The sequence below is a fragment of the Adiantum capillus-veneris genome, chromosome 14 (genome assembly GCF_014529385.1).
Source record: "Adiantum capillus-veneris isolate H3 chromosome 14, ASM1452938v2, whole genome shotgun sequence".
Lineage (NCBI taxonomy): Eukaryota > Viridiplantae > Streptophyta > Polypodiopsida > Polypodiales > Pteridaceae > Adiantum > Adiantum capillus-veneris.
The window spans coordinates 131,631,955-131,657,811 of NC_140944.1; the positions used below are offsets into that span (position 1 = coordinate 131,631,955).

Here is a 25,857-nt window from a genome sequence, read left to right on the forward strand (position 1 = left end):
ACCCCACACCCCCAAAGAGTGTCCATGTGGATATTCCGCCAACTTCTTACCAAGAAGGCCCTGTTGAGCTGCCTCCTTCAGAAGTTCCCTCTAGAGTACCGTTGGTGACAAGTAAAACCACGGGGAGCAACATTGCTTCTACCTCACAAGAAACCGTTAACACGTCGACTCTAGAAGGATTGTTCATTAATGATCATTGGACATACGACCTCCACGCTGAGGTGTTGACGGATCTACACTCTGGCCACGCCTACCATGTAGGATGGATAGAGATTGTACAATCCACCTCTAGTGCCACGAGCATCGAAGATCAACAGAAAATGATCTGTAATGTTATCCATGGCATTATTCAATCAGAAAGGCAAAACCGAGGGGTAAATATACTCTCAACTGGCCCCATGAGATTTCTGGATACGAGCAAGGCTCAACAGCCTACTCTATCACAAATGGAGACTCCTCTAATGAGCCCCATGGACCCATCTTACGTCGTTTCACCTGGGGTCTCTATGCAATCTGAGCCTCCGAGCGACAACTTTAGCTTCCCTAACTTGGCTCAACCCTCTATTAAGGAAAACACAGTGCTCACTCCAGGGATAAGCCTGACAGAGAATGTACCGATGACATCTACGGTTAGCGCAGTGCCACTACCTAGTGTCGTAGTACCTAATATGGGGCCTCGACCGTATGTGCCTCTAGCCCCTTATGCACACATGGCCCCCACACCTCCAATAGTACCACTTGTTCATGCTCCTCGAGTGCCGCTCCCTAGCCCTTATCCGAGTGGACCTATGCCCGGTTATGTTCCATATCCTGCATCATCCACACATATGCCAAGACCGGCACCCGTCCCTCTCCCACATATGATTCCAAGAGTACCTCCACCGGCCCTGCCTCCTCACATAGGTGACTTGGCAGCGTTTGCTCAAACCATAGGTCGATCTATCGCGGAAAATATGCGTCATGCATCTGATAGAGAGCCTAGAAGTAAGGCAGTACAAATTGCCAAACTCACGCAAAAATTCAATGGGGACGAAGATGCTAGGAAACACATTGAAGTGTTTGAACAAGTATGTGATTCCTTAGGGGAACGCAACGAACTACATAAGTGCAATGCCTTAAGCTTGACATTAAGTGGGAAGGCTGGAGATTGGTATAGGACCCTAAGGATGGACGAGAAAACAATCTACCCTACCCTTCGAAGGTTGTTTCTAAAGGAGTACATACGAGAAGGTGTGCTTTGGGGTGTAGCATCTCAGCTACAGAAGGCCGAACGTAAGGAAGGAGAGTCAGTAAGGGACTTCATTAGTCGTCTAAAGCACTTAAACTCTCGCTGCCCTGTAAATGAGCGCTTCAACAATAACCAACTGCTTGATCAATTCATTCGAGGGTTGAGGAATGAAGGAATCTATAATGGACTAGTGATTAGAGGTATCACAACCTGGGAATATGTCACTGCCAATGCAATCCAATTAGAGGACAACTTGATGATAGCAGGCATGAGGGTGTCTACTGACACGAGATCCACTAGCTCACAAGCCATTGAGTATGAACCCATGACTGCAAAGCCCATTGCCAATGAGCCAAAGGTATTTGAGACATTCTTGACAGACCTCACCAAGGCAATCCAAGAGTCTCTTAAGGATAATCGACCCCCTCAAAATAGTCACATGTATCCAAGAAGGGAGCAACAATGGTGTTCCATTTGCTTAGGTCCACATAGCACTAGTGAGTGCCCTACGTTTAGAGTAAAATTTAATGTAACTTGCAACGCATGTGGTAGGTATGGTCACCAAGCTAAGGATTGTTTAATGATCAAACGTATGATGGCAAATAGTCCACCTGTAGCCTGGACGGATGCGCGAGCTCCTGTATTGATGCCTACTCCACCTGTTGAGCAACTACCGCAACACATGGTCCCTAGATCTCAAAATGTTGTACAATCTACACCGCTACCACCTCCTGTGCTAGGACCGCAGCCCCCGCATCCAAGAGTCGCCCCTATGAACCAAGTGGGTTGCGAACCATCTAATGCTTATGCAGATGGCTGTGAGGAGGAAATAGACACTAGTATTGCCTACGGACTTGATACACTGGAAGAGTGTCCTATATACTACATGGAAGATTGTTGGGGGCAAGTCAAGCCGGTTTATCAAGCTGCTGCTCTCGCATCCAGAGGTCAAAATATCAACACCCAGGCTAGGAGGCCACCTCTTCAATGCTACGAGTGTGGTGGACCACATCAAGCAGCGGAGTGCCCTATTAGGCTGCAAAAGAATGCTGCACAGATGCAAATGAATCAAGGGAGCACGTCTGCAATGCCAATACTCACATGTAATCGTTGTGGCATAGATCACTTGATTGCCCAATGCCCCTATAACCCAAATGCGCCTAAAATCACACCCCTGAATTTGGTCGAAATTGCTAGTGTGACATCGCCAATACCACCCGTCGCACCCGCTTATGCGATTACACGATCCATGCTTCAAGGGCCAGGCCATATCCTTGAAGAGAGAAATACCGCGTCAGTTATCCAACCAAAGAAAAAGAAGACACGAAGGACGAGGTCGCAGAATACGGAAAATTCAAAGCCAAGTTCCAAAACAAACATAGGAACAGGAGATGACCCCGTGTATATGAATGACCTCGAGGATGATTCAGATTCAGTCGAGACAATGGAGACTAGAACCAATACCACAAAGAGAAAGACCGACAAAGAAAACCGTAACATGGAACTAAATGAAAACTGAATAAGAGAAAATCATAAAGAGCCTCTGAAAACACCACAAGTGTTTCCAAATCCAATCCAAGACCCCCAAGATAAACCGCAGGGGCAAAAAGGGAAGAATCGTAAAAAGAAGATTGGGACGTACCCAAACCCAGTAGACAAGATTGAGCAGGTGAAACATCTAAGAGGTTTAGTGGAGGAGACTCAAAGGAAACTAGAACCAAAACCCATGCATGTCAAAATTCATGACACAGTGTTTCCCACGCAAGTTCATCCACCCCACATGAACCATAGACCGTTAGCCATATCTAGTATCATCCAAGAAGGGAGTGAGGACGGGACATCAGAAAGTGAGCATACACCTTTCTTGTTGGAAAGGATGTTTAACGAAGGAATACCTGATCCCATTGAGGAATATGAGATTCCATCCTCACCAGTTCCTAGTCAAGGACCTACACCCTGCAAAACGCCAATGAATGTTGCCAAACTAGTGGACTTCATGTCTTCTGAGGTCCGAACCACGATCATAGCAAAGCTGTATGGAGATCCTGAGTTATTCCTTGCACTTCGAGCATTCCTTAACGGAGAGCTACGAACGGGATTACCGCAGTTTGCGCAACCAAATAGGCCTGACTCGATTATGGTTGATGAGAAAAATCATGTGCAATCACTTGACTTAGATGGACACGAGTCTGTGATCGAGGTACCCATTAACGAATTAGGGCAGTATTTTGAAGGCAACGAGTTTAATGCGACCCTACCCATCACTACCAAGGGATTAACTATAAAGGGAATTCTTGATGGTGGTGCGGGAGTTAGCATCGTTACAAAAGATTGTTGGGAATCCATGGGAAAACCCCGCCTCAGTGTTACTAACATTGTGGTAAAGATGGCAAATGGTACCATAGCCAAACCTATGGGGATGCTCAAGGATCTTAAGATCAAAGTTCTAGGACACAAGGTACGACATACGTTCATTGTAATGGATCTCTCTAAACACCTTATGTCATATGAAATGATTTTAGGACGACCATTCATGAGGGAAGCACAAATGGTTCATGATTGGTCTAAAAATCATGTCTATTTGCAATTCCAAGACTCTGTCCTTAGAGTGGATTTGGTGACTGGTAAGGTACACCCCTTAGGGAGTAAAACCATTATTGATCATCGCTCTGATACCACAGTTCACTCGGCCCCACTACAATATTGTTACACTTGTAAGAAGGATACAGACATTGGCCAAGATTCTCCTTATATGGATATCCTACCTGGGATGACTGAGTCGCACAATGTGGATTGGGTCCACCTAGCATCAACCATAGACACTTGGGAAAATAGGGGGACGACCTGGGTAACACCTGAGGGGGATGCAATGCCTGTACCCTTAAATATGCTACAAGCAATGCATATCGCTCCGACAAGACTCATCCTAATGTAACGAAGAAAACATACAGGTGGGTCCCTAAAGCTTCTTTAGTGACCATAGCTAGTGCTAAAAAACAGAAGCCTTGTAAGAAACGTACCACTCGCTCCAAGAAAAGTAAGAAAATGTTGCGATGGATCCCTAAACGACTATTGGAATCCCAAGGCTACTATCAAGGAAATGATCAAATCTGGGTGCCAAAACGTAGATTGTGCTCTTACCTATCACCTGACCCAAGTGAACCCAATCCCGTAGCTCCAAAACGAATCAATGATCGTGGAAAGAAAAAAATCACAGAATGCTACACACCCGCTCCCGAGCTAGTTTGGGTACCAAAGAAAGAACGATTTGTTCCACCTAGCTCAGGAAGGGGGGAGTCCCATGAAGATTCTAGCTCATCATGTAATACATCCATAGAGGTAAAAGCTTCTACACAGCCTCCATCTATAGTAGTGGACCTCCATGAAGCTACAAAAGAATCCACACCTCCCAGTGTTCAAGAATCACCTAATGAACCACTTCAAGTTCGATCCTGGGAGAGTACCTTACCACCCTTGCAGCTTGACGAGGCACCTAGGGTAATAGAAAACTACTGGCAAAAATCCTCACCTATTACCAACTGGAACAATTGGTTTCAAAGGGTGACAAGCTCATTTCAAACGGTATGATCTACCCAAGGAAGGGGGGGAGAGTTTGTGGACAGTCATCATTCATTTGTTTCCCTCTCAACCTTCCTCCCTGACCTCTCAATTCCAATCTTAGGGAATGTACATATAAAGCCTTATACTCATACAAACAAAACAAAAAAATAAAGAGCAAGAGCAATTAGCAAACGAGTATGCACATAAAAGTCAAAACATTGACTCAGACCTACACATGTCACATCTGGTACAGTGAAACAGAAACCTATGCCATAAAACACCTTTGATCCTCATCACTTGAGTGATGGAGGGTAGGTAAGATTAGTACGATAGGAGTGTTTCTGTTTTAGAGTTGAGTGATTAGAAAAGTTCTCTTTTCCCACTAATGTGCCTCCTGGAGGTATTCCTTTTGTTTCCTAGTGTGTACAGGAGCGTGTTGCTATTGATAGGATTTGGACCTTCATGGAACCTTTCTCTCGTTCACACTTCAAATCAAGCGCGACCATCGACATAAACAGGTGTTTCTTGTCCATTAGCATTGCCCTTATCTTTTTGCATCCATGTTTGTCTGCTTTGATTGTGATTGGTAGCATAATATTCACCGCATTGGTTTAGTATCAAACATTTAATTCAATGTAATGTTTTGTCATAATCACTTGTCTAGGTTTAAAAATCAAGCAGTCCGACTAAGCTAGTTTGACCAAGCTAGATATTAGAAATCTTCTCTTAATACCATGGGGAATGCCTTCCTAATAAGCAATGGTTACTTAGGTTCTTAATCCGATTTAGGCAGCATTGTATGAAATGTACTAGGGATTTCTGGTGGGCTTAACCCTATTGACCTTTATCTTAAGTATTATAAAGGGAGTTTACTAATGTGATGAGCCTGGGGAGGGTAACAGTGTTATATGACCCCCCAAAGCTACAAAATTTAAATGCTGAAAATGAACAAGCAAAAAATCAAAGTGCCACAATGTAAAATCTTAAGCTGGAAGAGAAATCTCAGCTTGATTTGGTACTTCACTCACATGTATCGCCTATGGTACTAGAGCCCTAGAGGTTCCCAGTGTGGGCGCTTTTCCTTGAAAATCAAAAAACCCAAGGCATACAAAATAAGCACACACATCAAAATTGAATCAATGTGAAAAGACTTTGGGGGATCAAAGAAAAAGTAATCAGTCAGGCGATGATTTCATGAGAAATTCCTTTTATGATAGCTTAACTACAAGGTTTTCTAGATATAGCCTCTAGTCAGCCCTCGAACATGAATACTTGGCTCTCACGATTAAACAACTTAATTGACCACAGAAAATTAAGAAGCTTACCCATGGTATTAATATTCGATCTCTAGTGCCTTTCGACCGTCCAATTAGCGACCCCAGACTTGTTTAATTTTCTACCTGTACATCTGTTTTTGCATTTGATTACATTGCAATTTAATGTTCATTGCTGACAAATTGTTTGAAATTCTTTTACCAATCAATTTGTCTACCTAAAACTGCATATGCTTTTTAAGAGAATGCAATTACTGTGCCAATGTTGTTTGATTTTGCAGTGACTGAAGAAGGCTAAGGACATTCATTTCAAATGCTCTTCCACCTCGACGAACTAGCTTCAACTCAATAGCTTCCGAGGACGGAATCTACATCAGGAAGGGGGGCATGTTAACCCTCACGGCTCACGGACACCCTATCGCCTACGACGGACACTGTAACCATATTATTTATTTAAGTAGAGTCAGGTACCGGGCTTGTCGGACCAATAGGGAAAGGTAGAGTGATCACCGATGAGAGGCGCACTTTAACTTGGACATTCAAGGGACTAGTTGGTTAAGCATGGGCGCCCAAGTGTGAATGGGGTGAGCTCCTATAAAAGCCAACTAAACCTAATTTTTACTCATTCTCTCATTTGTGCAATAGAAGAGTGCTCTTGCTCCATCTCCATCTTCTTCTTCTTCTTCACCTCCTTGTGTGTGTGTGTGTGTGAGAGAGAGAGAGAGAGAGAGGGAGAGTGTGTGTGCGATCGAGCATTACGAAGGCACGACGGCGGCGAGGCGGTTGAGCGCGGTACGACTGCAGCTTCTTCTTCATCGCGGCGAGGAATCCACCACGAAGGCGAGCGTAGAGCGGTGAGTGACACACCCTTTGCTCTCTTGAGCTTGCTAGTTTAGGCTTGTTGTGTGCTTGGAGCCGTTTGTGGCTCGCACACGGTGTATTGGCAAGTCCCTTGTTTCGACAATGCGGCAAGGAGCGCACAGTATTATAGGCCTATATTTTCATGGATGAAGCTTTGTCTTCAAGATGCTAGAGATGACTTTGATGTCACTCTCTATCACTGGGTTGTTGGTTGTCTTACTTATGTATGCATAACAATGCCAAATATTCAATATGCATTCTCACAAGAGCGCAACTTTTTGTAAAACTTAATCTAAGCATTGGCAAGTTGTAAAGAGGATCTTCTGCTACTTCAGTGCCACTATAATTAATCTTGGGTTTTTTATTCACAAGGGGGTAATTTTTTGCTTCCAAATGTACGTGATTGTTTGCAACATATCAATTGGGTGTTGTTTCCATAAGTGGTTTTGCTTCATACTTGGCTACTTGTGCATGTCGTGTTTGAGCAAGAAGCAACCTATTTTGGCCAATTCTAGTTGTAAAGCTAAGTGTATGGCAACTTTCACAAGTACTATTTGTATGTGTTTGGCTCAAATGCCTTACCTTTGGCTTGGGTGTTGGTTGGACTGTAGTTTGATATTGCTTATGGTAGACTGAATAATGTTCCATTCATGGTATACACACGATTATAAAATTATTGGTCTAGAGTTTAATTAAGCTCTCAATGCAAGAGAGTATGTGGCTGCAAAATAGGTTTTATTCATTGAGTATAAAGCTGGACAAAGTGTCTCTATATAAACATATGCAACATGCTCATGCACTTATAAAAGGGCTAAAATCTACATGTCTCGTCCACATGTAAGAGGAAGTTCACACACAATGGCTAAGTCTACCAATGCTTCCACATAGGTAGAGTGTGCACATATACAAGGTCCAAGAAAAGCTCACACCCAACAAAAGTTTCCTTTTGGATTTTATTGCACTTAGCACAATCCTTCCCTTGTGGGTTTTATTGCACTTACACAATCCTCCTCTCAAAACACACTACGCGTATGGCAGAAGCCTCCCCTTAAACACAAGGGTAACATATAAGTCTCCCAGACATAGGGTTAAACACGCAAGCTTTCCTAACACAAAATAAGGGTTAGTACACAAATTGCTTTTGATTATTTTACAAGATATCATTGTTTTCGTACACTAAGCTAAGCCCACATGGTTGTCTTCAACTTTAGAATTGTTGATAGCAAGATTGATTTTTTTTTTTCCTTTTATCTTTGAAATTTTCCTTGTGGTTGACTTACTATGGTTTGTTGTTTCAAGACTACAAGACTTTGTAGCATGGTTGTTCTTACCAAAACACAACAAGGATTCACTTCATAATAATCCCTTAAAAGCTAATTTGTTTTTTCATAGCGTGTTCTCGTTGGTGCTATTGTTGGATCATTTTTCGGTGACAAGTAGATCTCCTCCACTGTCTTCAGTTGTATGCTTCTTCGTGTGCTCTTGAAGAGAGTTCATTACATCTGCAAGTTCAGATGCAGGGTCTTGCTTTTTTAGAATTGTCAAAGTTTGTGCAAATTTTGTATCAGGAAAATCTTTTAAAGCATCGCTACTTGATCTTCCATCTTGGAATGCTTATAAACGGCTCTAGAATGTCTTTGTAAGATGATCCATGCTAAATGTACAGTGGTGCAATCATCAAGATAGTGCAAAAAGTTATCAAGTGAAACAAGCAAGATACCAAGAGCTTGCTTGTCTTTAGTTGCAAATTGTGCTAGGCTTTGCCTGGTTGCAATTATGTCCCCTTTAGTTAGTGGCTTAATGATGGACCACAATTGTTTGCATGTTAGGTATCCCTTGGTTTTTGGTGCCAACTGTGAACCCTTGAGCCGTTAAATTTATCGAAATTCTTATCTCCCCCCATAATGGTGCACTTTGTGTACAGTGAGGGGAAGGTCTTACATAAGGATGTTTGTCTAGTGTCTAGTACTCATGTGCAAGTAACATCAGGCCATGTGTGATGCATATGACATACATTACTTAATACAAGAAGCGGGAATTTGACAAAGGTAAAAATTATCGGTATCCACGCTTGTGGTAGGAAACTTACCTTAATTGAGCAGAAAGCTGTAGGGACAAGAAACAAAGGGCCAAGATACTTAAGAATGGCTATGAGGATGGGAGCCATGAGAAGGAGAGCTAAGAGGTTTTAGAATTAGGGCCTTAGCTTAGTGGAAATAGAAATAAACAATTGGTATGGGAGCATGTTTTGACAAAGCCAAAGAACCAAGAAATTGCAACATGGGGTGAGGCCACTAGTTGATTATGTTTAAGGGTTAGGCCGCACCATGTGCTAGTGGAAGCAAGAGGGATTTAACATTACGCACAATTGCACCCACAACATTAAATGGCAAAGATTGGAGTCTCTATTTTCAAGGACATCATAGGAGATATTTGATTGTAGTTGACAAACCTTTAAATAAGGAGAGCCTTTCAAGAGTTCAAAAATAGCTTATTCTCCTACTTTCTGAAAGTTCTAGTAGGGTTATTCTAAGTCTTCTATTTTTTAGGAGGAAAACATTGACATGCATGTATTTAGTGATGACTCACCCTAGTAACCCATGGTATGACCCAACTCTAAAGGCTCACAACAGTTACATCCAATGCTAGTGCACGAGTAAAGGAAACACATGTGTGGTGGTGGGCACATTAAAATGCAGCAATGTGGAAAAAAGTCGTTGACGACAAGCTAATGGAAGCACTGGGAATCTAGCAGATTTTGTTGTGTGCACACATGAGTATGTGTGGAGTAGCTTTGGAAGGGAGGGGAAGGCAACCTTTGAAGCCAACAAGGGACTCAATCAGCAACTTTATTTAGCAGGTATGATGGATTATTGGTGCATTGAGCAAGCCACCATATAGAGCCATCAAAAAATCCAAAAAATACTACCCCTTGGCTCACTAAATAGGTGTTCAAAATTGTGTATCGTCCAAATTGCCTGGCTACTTTACTCACCACCATAGAAAATAATTAACCAAAACCTATGCTGGAAATTCACCTTGAGGATGGAGAAGTTTTCACTCAAAATGAGTGTGCAAATGGAGTTCAAATGAGACAATTCTGAAGTCAAACGCATGCTCTTGATAAATAATAAGCCCACACGTAAGTCTTGAATTGAAGAGTTTTTGCATATGCATATAAGTAGATTAATGAAGACTTAATTTTGTAGAAAAATTAAGCATAACTTTACACAAAAACCAAGAAATTGATCTAATTTACAATGCAAGAGACATTAACCACAAATACATATTTTTAATTGCTATCATGCGGGTAGTCGTGCTAAGTAGTACATATCCTATCACCAAACTGGCCTCAAAAGTAAGAAATTAGAATGTTGATTAGCATCAAGTCCTAAATGCAATGCAAGAGAATTGATTAAAAACCCTAATGGACAAAAGAGAGAGCCAAATGTGATCCAGCATAGAGAATTATGCATAGAATTCAGTTATACTAGGAGAAACTAATCTACACCATGGCTCTAATACCAATTGATATTGATTATGGTGGATCGACTAGTGTTCCATTCATGGCAAATACATGATTACAATAGAAATAATTTAGATTTTAATTAAGCTCTCAATGCAATAGTGTGGTTGTAAAATAGTCTCTATTCATTAAGCATAAAGGTGTACAGCGTGTCTTTATATAGGCATATAGAAAGGGGCAGCCTATTTTACACATTACCATGCAACAAGACATGCATGTGGCTGCTTGTGCTCTTTCCCCGGGCTATGCTTTACACATGTCTTGTCTACGTGTAAGAGTAATTTCACACACAATGGCTTAGTCTACAAATGCCTCCACATCGGTAGAGGGTTTTCACATATAGAAGGTGCAACAAAAGCTCACACGCAACACAGTTTGTCACCTTATCTTCATCAAAAATCAAAGTGCATCAACAATTGCGAGAAACCAAATGTTTCATGCTTTCACAAAGCACATTGAGGTGCATCATGATTAAGCAGAGGACACTCTATAGGAGAGATAAGTTCTATTTATGTACCTATGAAGCATAAACTTGTAGACCTTTGCCTAGGTTGTAATATTTGGTTTCTACAAAATGTTTCATATGGAAAAAATGGGTGTATTATGCGAAAGGATTTTGATTTTAGCTACATGTCATGTATTTTGCAAAAAGAAAAGTTGGCCCTTATATCCCAATGACGACGTATCCATAGTCATATATGTGGGTCGATAACAGATAGACCAACAAATATGTCACCCAATATATTGATTGAGATAATGAGTAATAAATATATTTGCATATCAAATCTCACCTACACGCCTATTTGTCAACCCCTGGTAGTAAAAGCAAAAGGTGCTGCAAATATCAAAAAATTCTTAAGAATATTTACAAAAAGAATTAATAGTTAGCTAAACTTATGAGTTGATGTTAGGATGTTAGACTTGCCATAGATAGAGCTCACATTTTATTAAAAAAAGATAGAAATACAAAATAGTTTATTTTTTTTAGATTGTGGTTGATTCATAATGTATAGGTAGAAGGTGTTAGTTGATTTTGGGTTGTTAGAGTGTGAGCTCACACTCCCAACAAGACATAGGTTCATGTTTAGGTTTACTTTGTGGTGTGTTTGCACAATAGCAAAGCTACTTAGTTGTGCTAGAGCATATGTTTACACTTCCGAGTAAACTTAGGTGAAACAAAATATATTAAACTTTGTGCTAGCGCTTGACTTTGTCCCTATGCACCATCTCACTTGGTGGGTGGAAAAGATCCCTACCCTTTACCAATATAATGGTAATCTAACCCAAGTGTACTATGTTGATGAAGGCAATAGACATGTCTTCGGGAGAGAAGACCTCTCGTTAATTTATTCAGATCTAGTAGTAAACTGGTGCAAAAGTTGGTGGTCCAAACAACCTCACTGCCATTGTTATAAATGCACCTAACTACAAGAAGGCAAGCTTGGCCTTCAAGAAAAGGATGAAGAATTGACGTGGATCCATTTTTTGCACAAAGGTTGAATCTGATTTTGAATGATATAGGAAAGTTTGATTTTTTGAACCAAATGCTATTAAATGCAAAATGTGATCACAAAATTCATAAGGGAGAACCAATTTTCTTATGCTTTTTTTCCTATAATCTTCCCACTAAGACACTCTAGGTAGCTTGTGCAACCAAGATTGCAACAAGCTTTATGGTTTGAGTGGATTTTGAGCCATATGAGCTACTCTCAATGAGATTGTTGCTAAAAAAACTCTATAAGGTTGCTTGGATCACAAAATGTTTGAGCTTGAAACACACGTCAAAAAAATATCCTCAACTAAACTAATATAATCTCTTCCCTTGTGGTATCTATAGGTCATTTTTCAAGCTTTTAAGAGCCATGGACACTACAAATTTTTCTTTGGCAAAAGGATTATTAGCTCATGTTAGAAGCAATCAGGGCCTTGCAAATATTCATCACTTCATGGATAGGGAGATAATCCAATTGGTAATAGCTAACACGCACTTAGCATTGTTCACATCGCATTGCATGATGTTGCTTTCAACTACATGGTTAGATAACACAACTACTTCATGTTTGATAGCCCTAATTCTTTGGGCTTAATTTGGTGGATCGAGAGGCATTATGCTAGCATTTTTATTTAGATTGAACTCACCATTTTCGTAAAGATGATAGCAACATATTTTCTTTTTTGCTATTCCATTGGCTAGATTTTGCTTGTCCTTGCATGTCTCTAGCTTAGGTGATTTGAGTGTAACTTTGGACCTTGGAGGAGTTACAAACCCCTTGGAGGATTCCTACTCATTAGATTCCTTCACCCTTTAGTTATTTCTAAACACTTGGACCATATGTGCTAGCTCTCAAGAGTGGCTCAACTCTTTTGTCCTTGTTGCATCTTGTTCATTGACCCTTCAAGCTATCAAAACACAAAAAAAATTCACCTTTTCTTAATCGATCATTTTGGCATTGGTTTAGTTTTCTTTTTTTCAATTTTAGTTATATCTCTGTGTCTCTTTCTCTAATCCTTCTCTCCATTTCCTTGTGCGCTCTTTCCTTTTGATCTCATCTTTCCATCAACCATTTTGACATTGGTCTAGTTTTGTTTTAAGTTCAAAATCTCTCTCTCTCTCTCTCTCTCTCTCTCTCTCTCTCTCTCTCTCTCTCTCTCCCCCCCCCTTAATAGAGTTTCTCTTTCTTCCTAGTTTGTTGTGCACCTAACAATATTTTCTCGTTGTCTCATTCTCTTGGAGTTTCTCTTTCTTCCTGGTTTGTTGAGCACCTAACAATATTTTCTCGTTGTCTCATTCACTTGTCTTGTACTAGTGTCCCCTTTCCATACCCATGTCCTTGCTTATATAGACCATGAGAGGCACACTCCCTCTTTTGCCATCCTAGCTTGGAAATTATTAACAAAACACTACAGTGTAGTTATCTTTAGTCCCCCCTTTAAGTTCATTTCTGTGCTAAAAGCACAAAAATAGGGCTTTCAAATCATTTAAGTAGAGCTCAATCAAAACAAATGACCTTTGACCCACCAACTATTTCATTCAATACATCAATGAAATTATTAATTTCTTTTGTCAAAAGTACATCTATAGTATAATTGATAGGGTGGCATGTTAATGGGAAAGCTGTCCTTTTGGTCTCATATTTTTGCAATTATATTTGAATCATTCTTGAATTAAAGCTAACCAAAAATTTAAAATGAGATACCTTTACCTTTAAACTAATAGATACTGGGCAAGCAAACTAAGGTGCACATGCATTGCGCCATATTAGGCTGATTTTTTTTTGGCAATGTCCACAAAAAGTGTGCCTAGATTCATTGCCTTAAAATGATCTCCTTGCTTGAATTAAAAGTTTTCTTGCTCAACAAGGACCATGTAATTTTAGGGTATCTTTGGCTACAATGGATCTCAATGAGGACTATGTAAGTCTTCCTGTTGATAATCTCAAGTATCATAATTGTAAGTGCACCTTTAATTAGCTCAAGAAATTATGTAGCGAGTATTAAATAGGTCCCTTCATAGACCTTTACTAAAAACTAATATCCTAACAATACAATAAATTACAGCCCTTCATCTTGTCACTAAACCTGCGTAGGACAATTAGATCTATTTGCTGCATCTCCCCACTTCGTTACCACACATGGGAAGCACTAACGTCCTTCTAATGGAGGCCACTTGACATAGATAACAAGGCAACGCTTCAAAAGCTGAGGTTTTGGCAACTTCGATAGCATAGGCGAAAAGAATGCCACGATAAGTTATCCTAAGCATGATTTACCTACCCAAATTGCTCTTTAAAAGAATCATCTTGGAATTCCCAACATTTGAAATATCTTAAAAAACCAACTCTATTTTTTTAATTTCCTAAAGATAATATCGATGCATGTATTTGAGCATCAAGTCATAAACTCATCTTCTCTAAATATTCCATTTGTGGATCCTAACATCACCTCTCATAGCCCCCAATAGGTTCAAAATAAATAAGATCAATAGGCCTACATACATAGTGCAATCAAACTCTAGCTCCTAAGTAAAATGAAAGATTAGGAAAGGTAGAAAAACCTGAAGGAGAAGAAAACACAATGAAACCTCTTTATATAGAGACTATAAAATCTTTTGATTTTCCAATGCTAAAGGCTTTTCATCTTCTACACCATGAACCTTCACTTTTGTATTTTGGGTGTTTAGCAAGATTTTTCAGTTCTTTGAAACTGTGGGAACCTAATCAATTCTATTGATTGTTTTATACTCGAATCGATTCACTTCATGATCCAAATAGTGATGTGTATTACATTCTCCAATGATGTAAGCCATGAAAGGTGGAGGTTTAAGAAAGATTTTACTTTATCCTTACTTTTCAAGTCTTCAAATACACTCCACATGCTTGCCATCAACCCAACCACTCACAAGGTACATTTCCATGGTCATGCTAAAGACACAATTGCCTTGGTAAATAAAAGTGACAACACTCAAGGGGCACTCTCATATGGAGTCTTATCCTATTCATGGGGCATAGAGAGAGAGGAAGAGGAAGAAGAAGAAGAGTATTTTAACGTCGTAGGAAACTATCCCAAGAGACCTTAAAGATCTATCCGACCAGGGGAGAGAGAGAGAGAGAGAGAGAGAGAGAGATTCACACAGGCCTACATAAGATGCAGGTGGCTTCCTCATGTAGGGCAAGAATTTCATCGATGGCACCTAGACAAATCTCACCTGACAATTTGCAGATTCTGGATAGCAAGTCAAGTACTCATGAATTTGAATCAGAAAAGCTCTCCACACTTCGCACGCCTCAATGCAAACTGCAATATGGTTACATGGTGGAGCTATAGAAAAATGTGGCCTGTGAAGCTAGGGTAAAGTCTGGCCTTGCTTTTGGATTTCTCTTCATGCTTCTCTTGTATACAAAATCAACAATCCCACTACCACCCATTGGAAGCTTACTCAAACTCCAACCTTATTCAGGCAAAGTTACTTTAAGCACAAGGGCAAAGCCGTCGCCAGTGTTTGTTATACGCTTCACATGAAAGAGCACTTGCTTGTGTGGTGAAATAACAAGCCCCAGGATGCTGCACAACACAAAAGAAAGAAGTAAACAGTAGCTATGCTTACAGCTGAATTGTCCTGTCATGCTTGAATTGACTTGAAAGTAGCCTTATACCATGTGTCGTGCCGCAGAAGGCGAAACTTGAGCTGGTTGATCAATACTAGCAACACATGGGCCTCTACAATTGAAATATTTCTGTAATCTGCAGGACAGACCAAGACAACAAAATCTTGCTAAAATTTGAGGCAAGTTTTAACTTTCTATTTAAGACAACCTCATGGTTTTTCTTCTCTTATCAGAAGCTGCATGCAAGCTATTCTTAAAGGTTGTAGGAGATCGAACACTAAAAGCAGAAACGAGGGCAAAGACCAAACAGTTTACTTGTGGAAACTTAATAATAAACAAGCACGGTTGCATGCACATACACAGAGCATTTGTTGACAGCTGGGAGTTTGCTAAGTTGGCAAGTGAGTCCACTCAGTTTGCATGCTGTCTCACAGGACTGTCCTTGCCTGCTAATGACAATCGCAAGGCTCTCCAGACTATTGTCATCCACCATTCTGATTGCCTGAGCTGCTTTTCACAAAAGGAAGCATGAATATAATGAATCTAAGCACCCCCCCCCCCCCAAAAAAAAAAGGAGAGAAGCTACACCCGCCCAAAAAAAGAAAGAAGCTACACGTACATGAAAGATTTGTTGGTAAAGAGAAGCAGTGATGACTCTCTGTGGCATAAGCATTCTCATGGACCTGACACAATTTGAAACAGCAGAGCACAACCTAAATACACAAGCCTCTAAAACAGCCATTTATTGAAACAAACAGATTGAAAGTGTTTGCAAGACAGACTTTCATGAGCCAATACAGAACATAGAGCTGTAAAATACTCCCTTGCAGAGCGACTACGTCTTTCAAACAGACCGACAAAAGGTCAGGATGAACTAAACTGCATTGATGAAATTCTGCCAGAGACCTTGCGATTGCCTTGAGAGAGAGAAAAATGTATAAATGTGAAGAGTTGATGGGCATCTGAACTCTATACAATTTAAGAGGATGTGTAGACTGGCTCTCTTTCATGCAAATCAAAAAAATGACATCAAGATAGTCTTTGGGACTGCCCTCACGCATAGCAGATATGGCTGAGGATCCTTCCTGTGATGGCATGGTCAGTATCACAAACTGCTCAATGAAGAATGGAGCCAACTTGCAGATCCCGGCCGAAGGGCCTAAACCCTAGAGCAGCAGAAGGAGTTTTACCAACTTGCAAAGTCTTACCCAGTGGCCTATTTTAAAGAAGAGTCCCACAAGCTTATGGGACTCCGTCTGATGGGGCCCAGGTCACTAGGAATAAAACGGACTTGCACACTCGCACAGAAATTTATGTGCAGCCAGCTGATAATGTGGCAGGCATGTACAAACACCTCCAGATTTTTGGCTGACATGCTGACATGGCACTGTACGGTCTTCCGTGAAATTGCGCTAGCAAGTGATGACGTGGCAGTTGGACGGACAGCCCTCTACGCAAGCTTTTGAGCACCAGATGCTTTTAGAACTTGAATGCTTTTCATGTAAACTGCTTTTAGAGGCAAGGAGCCTTTAAATATGACCCATGGGCTCTCACTCTGGCAGTCTACCCGCGGGAGATTGTTATATCCAGCATACAAGAAAGGGGATCTAGCCTAGACGCCGTCGGGATGGGCATCCAGTGTCCGGGCGAACGTAGAGTGAACCCGGCCATTGTGAACCCATCCATTGTGGCCAGCCACTATTATAAAAGGGAGGCCAAGGCCTCATTTGTAGTTATTGAACCCCACTGAGTGCTAGTGGTTAGCTCATGAGGCTTCTCGAGAGCCTCGGGCACCGTAGCAAAAGCAGTGTCGAGATCCTGAACGTACTGATCTGCTTAAAAAATCTTATCCTTGGTGCTTCGAATAGGTGGAACCTTCTTAGCACCCTTGATAATCTCAAACGGCGCCTTCCTCCTATCCTTATGTACTATGTTGTTGTAGGCAAACTCCACCAAAGGCAAATACTTCTCCCAATGAGCCTTCTGATTAGAGATGTATGACTTTAACAAGTCCAAAACTACTAAATTCGCTGTCTCCAATTGCCCGCGAGTCTGTGGGTGGAAAGAGGACGAGCATTGTAGCCGTATACCAATATTCTCCTAGATTGCCCTCCAAAACAAACTGGTAAAACAAGGATCTCTATCTGAAACTATAGACTCAGGCATACCATGTAGTCGAAAAATCTGTGAGACAAGCAGCTTAGCCAAATGATTCAGCTTTCTTGACCGGAACGAAATGAGCCTGTTTGCTAAATCTGCCGATGACTGTCCAAATGCCATGATGTCCACTCTGAGTCTTGGGAAGATAAAAAATGATGTCCATTGCTATCCTTTCCCATGGTCGGCTAGGTATAGGTAAAGGTTGCAGAAGACCTGGTGCCTTATGCCTGTCTCAAACTTGACCTTCTAGCATACTAAGCAATTGCGAACAAACTTGTTCGCATCCTTTCTGAGCCTCTGCCAATAGAAGAACCGTTCCACACCCTTCAAGGTGGTTTCTATGCCGCGATCGCCCGAAAAAGGTGGACAGTGGCACTCTGTCAAAACCTTATTCTACAATGCTTGTGTAACACACAACATATTTTCTGCATCAAATAGCCTTCCTTGAGAGAATAGCCTACAACCACTTCCCCACTCTGTAACCGATCAAATATGTCTGCAAAATCTAGATCTCTCTGGTGTACTGATCTAGCATATCCTCGAAGCTTGGAAGGAGCCCCTTTTTGCGTCAAAACATGCAAAGAAGAAGCAATCTTCGCAAATTTTCAAATGAACCGCCGATAGTAAGAACACAAATCCAAAAAGCTTCGAACTTCGTGAACATTCTTCAAATTTGGCCAATCTTGAATGGTCTCAACCTTGGCCAGGTTCATTTTGACACCTCCGCAGAGACGATGTGTCCCAAAAAGTGGATCTCTGACACCACCAACAAATATTGCCGCAGTGCCTGAAAAAGCTGTAACAGATGGTGTCAGTGCTCTACCTCATTCTTCGAGAATACAATGACGTCGTCAAAGAAGGTGCGACAAATGACCTATACTCTCGGAAATCATTCTTTGAGAATGCAATGATGTCGTCCTATTGAACGTTGCAAGAGCATTTGTGAGATCGAAAGGCGTCACCAAATACTCATACATCCAAAGGACGTCCTGAACACGGTCTTGTATACATCTCCAGGAGCGATCCTCATCTGATGATAGCCACTTTTCAGGTCAATTCTACTAAAACATGTAGAACCATGTAGCATGTCCACTATAATATCGATCCTGGGTATTGGAAACCTGTTCTTGATGGTGATTTTGTTCAAATTTTTTTAGAGCCCTATAGTCAAAGCACATCCTAAGATCCATCTTTCTTTAAAACTAACAACACTGGAGAACACTAAGGTGATGTACCGGGCTGAATGAGACCCTTCTCTAGAAGCTCTTTCACTTGGTTCATAATTTCCTTTGTAGGGAGGCCCGGTTCGGTGGCGTGTTGACGAGAATCAAATCAATGGTGTGATCTTCAGGACGCTGAGGAGGTAACTCTCATGGTAAGATTTCAAAGAAACAATAAACTTGAGCTTGCAAAAAGTCTTAAGGTCGGACAAATTTCATGTTTTCTTGTCATCTAACTCATGTAAGTAAATTGAGAAACATACAGACTGGATTTCATTGATTTGGAGATGGCCGAAGCCGATACAAGTGGGACGGACTCGCCCTAAAATCAAGAATTATATCCCTACCCTTCTCATTCTTCAAAGTTGCTTTCCTTGCCCTGTAATCGACCACCACATTGTTCTTATGGAACAAAGGGATTTCCAAAAGAACATTAATGGTTACACCCCTCCAAAGGCATGATCTAAAAGTCCTCGTGCCCTAGATACCCCTGACAATGCAACCGAAGTTTGCCTATGACAGGTGTAATGGCAACATCCTGTCCTAGTGCCGCCAGAACTACTTCAGTCGATGGTCCCATTTCCTCTGGCATAATTCCAAGTCGAGCCGCCAAATCAGTCGAAATGAAGTTGGCCTTGGCTCCTCCGTCGAAGAAGATAAGGGCTTCTTAATCTCGTACTTTGCCCCACGCTCTGCAGAGCTCCGTACTTCCGTCCTTTTGTTCAGGGTTGGTCCTCGCAAAATCTGCTATAAGTCCTGCTTTTATCTTTCCTTTCTTTGCTCGCTCCTTCGTTGCTTTAGAACTCTCTGGCTTGTCCTCTGACTGTTCCTCAAGTGCCTTGTTGGGGCACCTGGCAAATACGTGCCCTTGTTCCCCACAGCAGTAACATTTACCCTCTTTGAAGTATTCGGCGCATTGCTCCGCTGACAATCGAGGGCCTAAAGGTTTCTTTTTTTGTTGCTTTCCCTTCCTTTTGTTACTGTTGATCGATTCTTGTCCGGTTCGAACTATGACCAATTTGTCTATAGGGTACGCAAGAGTACTCCTGTGCATTACAAACCCTTGCTTTGCATGTCCCATTAGTCGTTGCATGGACTCAAACTTCTGCAGCAGATAATAATCCCGTATATCTTTAGGTAGACCACAACAAAATCGCTCAAGCTGCTACTTGAAAGTGATTTTCTTGAAAGTAGAGGCCGGTAAAAAAGTGTCCCAAAATCTCTGTTAGTAGGTATGTAGTGTGTCTTCCTTGGTCATCCTCAGGTGATTCCAAGCTATGATCACATCACGTTCGTATTCTCGGGTGAGCCATGAAGAAGTAAAAACTCGCTTGAACTGTAGCCACTTCATTGGAGCCTCCCTCCGTAGCAGCAGGGTAGACCACCAGGTTTGGTGCATTCCCCTTGAGGTAAGATTTTCCCTTCGGACCTTGGAATGCTCTAAGTAGCGTCCTCCGGATAGGCTATGTTAAATTGTTGGATAGAAGTGAGGGGCTTGTGGGTTTCCTTAAAGCCAGAAAACAAATCGAACTTTATTGTCTACCCAGCCTCCTTAAAATCCTTGGGCTTCCTCGAGAACATCATACTGGTTGACTCTGTAAATGTACTTTCTCTTGGTTGAAAACATCAGCTCATCAGAATTCGAGTATCTGAGGAGGAAGGATCCTCATCCGAACCGTCAAAATACTTCCTAGATCCTTTGTGAGATCGGCTCTTCTTTGCCTTTGCTATGTCTCTGAATCGTTCTCCTCTTCTTGCTCTTTCTATCCTCGTCACTAGACGCAGAGGAAGAAGAACTGTCTGAGCTGTCAGAAGAGGATGAAACTGGAAACAGCCTCGAATCTTACACGTTTCTTTGCCTTCCTGGCATTCTCAAAGGTAGATCTCCGACCCAAATAGCCTGGACAGTCGGCTGCTCCACTCTGCTTCCGCAGCTGCTTCTTGGTCTTCATGAGTCTGCTAGCTCGCCGTTCTACTACTACTTCAAATTCATCCTTTGAGTACACCTCTTGAGTGGGAGTCCCTGGTGTAGTCGTCTTCTTTAGAGGTGACTTACGAGGTAAAAAGATGACGGTACGCCATCGGGAATGCATCTCGTCAAGTGGGTGCTTGACAAAAAAATTTGCATACTAGGATCCTTGGAGTACTGAAGCATCTGCTGAGCACAAGCATCAACCTGCTATTGACGCTACATCTCTATTCATTCGTACTCGGTAGGTGGAGACGGGCCGTACTCTTCCGAATCTTCAGAAGGTGGACGATGTCCGTTTGAATCTTCATTATTCTCTCCCGAACCAGTGTTCGGGTGCCACAGTTTCCTCCTAGCATGATTCGTCGACTCAATCCATGTGCGCTGCGAGTAAAGGAATCGGACCATTCGTAGAAGATGAATCCACTCAGCTCTAATACTACTGTAATAGACTTGGACACTTCAAGTCTAGCATCTACTACAACACACGTGAGAAAACTGAACCCTTCTTAGTATTTCTTTATTATTATACTTCATAAAGTACAATGTCCGAGAGTCCTCTTCTCAACAATGCTCCCAAGCTAATCTGCGGGAGAGAAACCCTGGCAACTTATTTATAGGCCTTGGGCCTTCCAAAAGCAGTTTACATGAAAAGGGTCAAGTCTAAAGGCATCCTGCCCCAAAAGCTAGCGCCAGCAACTCCCAGCACAAATCGCAGAAATCCGTACATCCTGCCACGTTATCAACGCGAATTCACGTTCGTACAACTGTCACATTTTACGCAATTTTTGGGGACGAGAGAGTGGGTCTGCTTTACTGAGCTTTAAAAATAGGCCACTCGGCAAGACTTGAAAGTTGGTAAAACTTCTTCTGTATCTTTCACTAGGGATTTTGACCCCTCTTTGTCCAGAGTCCGTCCTTTAGGTCATGCCACATCATCACTTTGTGACAGAGATGAATGATTACTTTTTTGCTACTAGCACTTCCACTGAAAATAAAGCTTAGGCATGTTTTGTCTTTACTTGTGATGCTAAGCTTTGGTGAAAATAAAGCTTAGGCATGTTTTATCTTTACTTGTGATGCTAAGTTTTGGTGAAAGCAACATTGCAAGGACAACGGTGATGCTAAGCTTTGGTGAAAGCAGCATTGTAAGGACAACAGTGTGGCACAAGGCATCAAAACTCGACGTTGTTGTAAAGGCACCTGCGTATCTCCCTTAAGATGAACGAGTTTTTCATGAGGCTGAAAATAACGAAGCTCTCTCTCTCTCTCTCTCTCTCTCTCTCTCTCTCTCTCTCTCTCTCTCTCTCTCTCTCTCTCTCTCTCTCTCTCTGCTGGTCTCGCGCGCCACCCACCTGCTGTCTCTGAAACTGCTCGCGCTGCTGCTGCCTGCATTGCCCCCCCCCCCCAAAAAAAAATCTCGCACAGCCAGCCCCGCCACCCCCCCCAAGCAGGTACAGGGTTTTTTTTCCCGTCAAAAATCCCCCCCCCCCCCCAGCCAGAAAATCAGAGTGACAGGGAAAAAAACAGGAAAATTTTCGATTGGAGATTTTTTGAAAGAAAGTGCAACAACCTGCAGGTTTACAAAAGGCAAAACAACTTTGACAAAAACTCTGCAGAAAATCAGAAAAGCAAACATCAAGAATGTATGATTGATTTGGGGAAACCCTATGTATACATTATGCGGGACAGGGATGTATGCGTGATGTGGACATAGTGGGTTGACTTGGCAAAAGTGCAGATTGTATTTTTTGATGGAGGTCATGACTGCTTCGCCGGTGTGTAAGCCCTATCCGAAGGCAACCTTTGTGCTTACAAACAAGCGGATTACACAAATGGAGAGGGAGATGAAAGACTGGAAAGCAGATATGGAGGGATGGTGGAAAGAGAAGGCCAACCTTCTTCAAATGTTTCTCAACGAAGGCGCGCAGTGGAAGAAAGAGAAAGAGGACTTGCACGCAGAGCTACAAGCACTTAAGGCGGAATCCAAAGCACTTAAAGAAGAGGTCTCGGCTCTCAAGCGAGAACTTGCGGATAGAGCGAGCAGTGGACTAGAGGTGGGGGAATTCCAGCCTTCGGTAGTAGAGGAAATCAAGGTCATCAAAGAGCAGGTACGGATGATCAAAGAGGAGGAGAAACAAAAGATGGTAAAGACGTCTTCGTGGATGGATGTGATCACGAAGACGCAAAAGAAGGCGGATGAGGCCGAGAAGTGGATAGAAGTCGCTAAGAAAGGCAAAGGGAAAGAAACCACATCTGTCCCCACCATAGTTACCGGGAACGGGAACGGGAGGGTCGGGAACGGGACGGGAACGGGGAGGAAGAGGGGGGGCCGGAACGGGAACGAGGCTGGAATGGTCCACTAAAGTAAGGCTTGAATTACCTCCATTCAGCTTAGTCCCAAATAAGATCCTAAACAACCCCAAAACTGTCCCCCAAATCTGCCCCCTAACCTGCTCTCAAACTGCACCAAATATGTTCCCCAAACAGCCCCAAATCTGCCCCCAAAAGCCCACTTTTTTGCCCCCAAATGCCTACTTTTGTCCGTTCCGCCCCGCGTTTCGCCGTTCCGCCTCGTTCCCCCCATTCCGGAACACCGTTCCGGTTACACCCCGTTCCGGAACGGCGTTCTGTTCCCATCTCCGTTTCAGGAACGTGACTCGAGCGGAATGCCGTTTCGCAACGTTTGGGCTGTGTTCCCCCCGTTCCCTGTTACACTGGTCCCCACTCCTACAATCATCAACATGACTCTAGAGGAAGAACAGCGAAGGAAAACTAGAGCTTTGCATATAAGAGTAACGGGTCTAAAAGACCGAGATGATGTGGAAGGGGAAGTTGAAGAACTTCTCCGCATGATGGGTAGTGAGGCTACTCATACAAAGGCATGGAGGGTGGGGAAGAAGACACAAGGCAATGGGGAGACTTCAAAAGGGAGAGCTTTAATCATCCGTTTCCCATCCATGGAGGCAAAGAAGGACTTCTTGAAGAAGCGTCCTACACTAAAGAAAACGGGCATATTCCTTGGAGATGACCTCACTCTCACACAGCTTGCGCATATGAGAGAGGTAATGCCAGAGATTCAAGCGGCAAGGGAGAAGGGAACGATGGCCTTCTACAGAGATGGCCGGGTTGTGATTGTAGAGCGGCAATCCACATGACGGTGCGAGACCCATGGGACCACACTCAAAGTTGCCACGTGGAATTGTAATGGATCTATGCAACTTGATGTGGGCGCTTTTGAGGATAGTTTCAGGGGAAGAGACATCATCTTCTACTCTGAGACACATCAGGCCCCTGGGCAGTCTATGCCTCACATTAGTGGATATAGATGGGAGACTGCCTATAGACAGGAGACACGATCAGAGCACAGAGGGCAGGGATCAGGAGGAGCGGCAGTGTTGTTCAGGGAGGAGTTGCAACCATTGATACATATACCCCGCAGAGATGAGCAAGCTAGGTACATGTGGGTGAGACTGAGAACAGAGACAGACACATATCTTTACATTGCTATTTGCTACTTTCCCCCGAGCACGTCAGTGTATGCACCACCCAGAGGACAGTCCCCTTTCTCTATGTTGGATAATGACAAATGGGAGTTCTCTAGAGATGGTGACATCATCATTCTAGGGGATTTCAATGCTAGGACTACCCATCATCAAACAGTATTTTATGATACTTCAGAGGAGATGCTGAGAGGCCTGGATGTTGCAGAGACAGGCCTATCCAGACTATCACAAGATGGAGAACACACTTAGTATGGACGACACTTGATAGACATGGGGACTGCACATGGATTGGCCATCTTGAATGGCCTACAGAGATTTCCCACTTCAGGGGGTTTTACATGCTTTCCACACAGACATGGAGCTAGCACAGTGGATTATGTCATGGCACAGCCGAGCCTCATCTCTAGTATCCACAATCTCACGGTTGGACCCAGACCTGTTGGTGTGACAGTGGATCATGCTCGTGTCAATGACCATCTCTTTTCAGTTTAGTGTAGCACACAAGCTACGGACAGCAACCCCTACTCGCTACACCTTCACGCGAGAGACAGACTCTGCATACATAGATGGGATCTACAGACACCTATGCACAGAGGAGCCAGGGCGACCTCTGGAGGAGCTTACTACTGTATTTACACAGACACTACATGATGCAGCACAGCAGAGGCATACCCACATACCCAGCCTGAGCAGAGACGTCGTTCGGGGAGCATGCCCCAGAACAGTTGGTATGATGAGGAATGCCGGGACACTAGAGCTAGACTTCAAAGGGAGGTGCTTTTGGGGGACATCACTCACAGACGGTCACAGATTGACTTCCGACGCCTAGTGCGGCGGAAGAAGAGGGCATTTTTGGCTCGGCTAGAGCAAGATCTATATCAGCTATTCTTGAGTCAGGACTCACGTGAGGCATGGCGGCTCTTTCAGGAGCGCTCTCCCCCCCCCCCCCCCCCCCCCCCCCCCCCCTCACTTCTACAGAGGACTGGGGCCAGTACGCATCATCTTTGTACACAGTTCCTGAGCAACCCCCCCTTCCCGACCCTCCCGATCCATGCCCACACACGTGCTTTTTTCACCGCGGAGATGGTGAGGAAGACCATTGACAGGATGAGGACTGGGAGAGCATACGATCATGATGGTTTAGTGGCTTAGCATTTCACGCATGCTAGAGATCTACTAGCAGAGCTTCTAGCAATGATGTTTAACCGTGCCATGTGTAAGGCCTTGCCTGATACTTGGAACCTATCTACTATTGTACCTATCTTCAAGTCGGGAGACCCTATGGAGCCTGGGAATTATCGCACTATCATGATTGGACACACATTGGCACGATTGTACGCATCTATTCTTGAGCAGTAGCTGAGTAGATGGGCAGAGACGGAGGGGATACGCGCAGCCGGGCAGGCAGGGTTCAGGAGGGGTTTTTCTACTCTTGACCATATCTTGA

General features: G+C 42.9%; 1 protein-coding gene across 1 annotated transcript in view; it reads right to left on the reverse strand.

Annotated features, from left to right (window-relative positions):
* Positions 1–15,072: 15,072 nt before the first annotated feature.
* Positions 15,073–25,857, reverse strand: part of LOC147443139 (glycosyltransferase family protein) — a 47,558-nt gene continuing 36,773 nt past the window's right edge. The window contains exons 7-10 of the mRNA XM_086529058.1: positions 16,175–16,238; positions 15,915–16,062; positions 15,604–15,691; positions 15,073–15,511 (exon numbers count right to left, since the gene is read on the reverse strand). Of these exons, the coding sequence (XP_086385184.1) occupies positions 15,419–15,511; positions 15,604–15,691; positions 15,915–16,062; positions 16,175–16,238 (393 nt within the window). The 3' untranslated portion in view covers positions 15,073–15,418. The remainder of the gene's footprint in view (positions 15,512–15,603; positions 15,692–15,914; positions 16,063–16,174; positions 16,239–25,857) is intronic.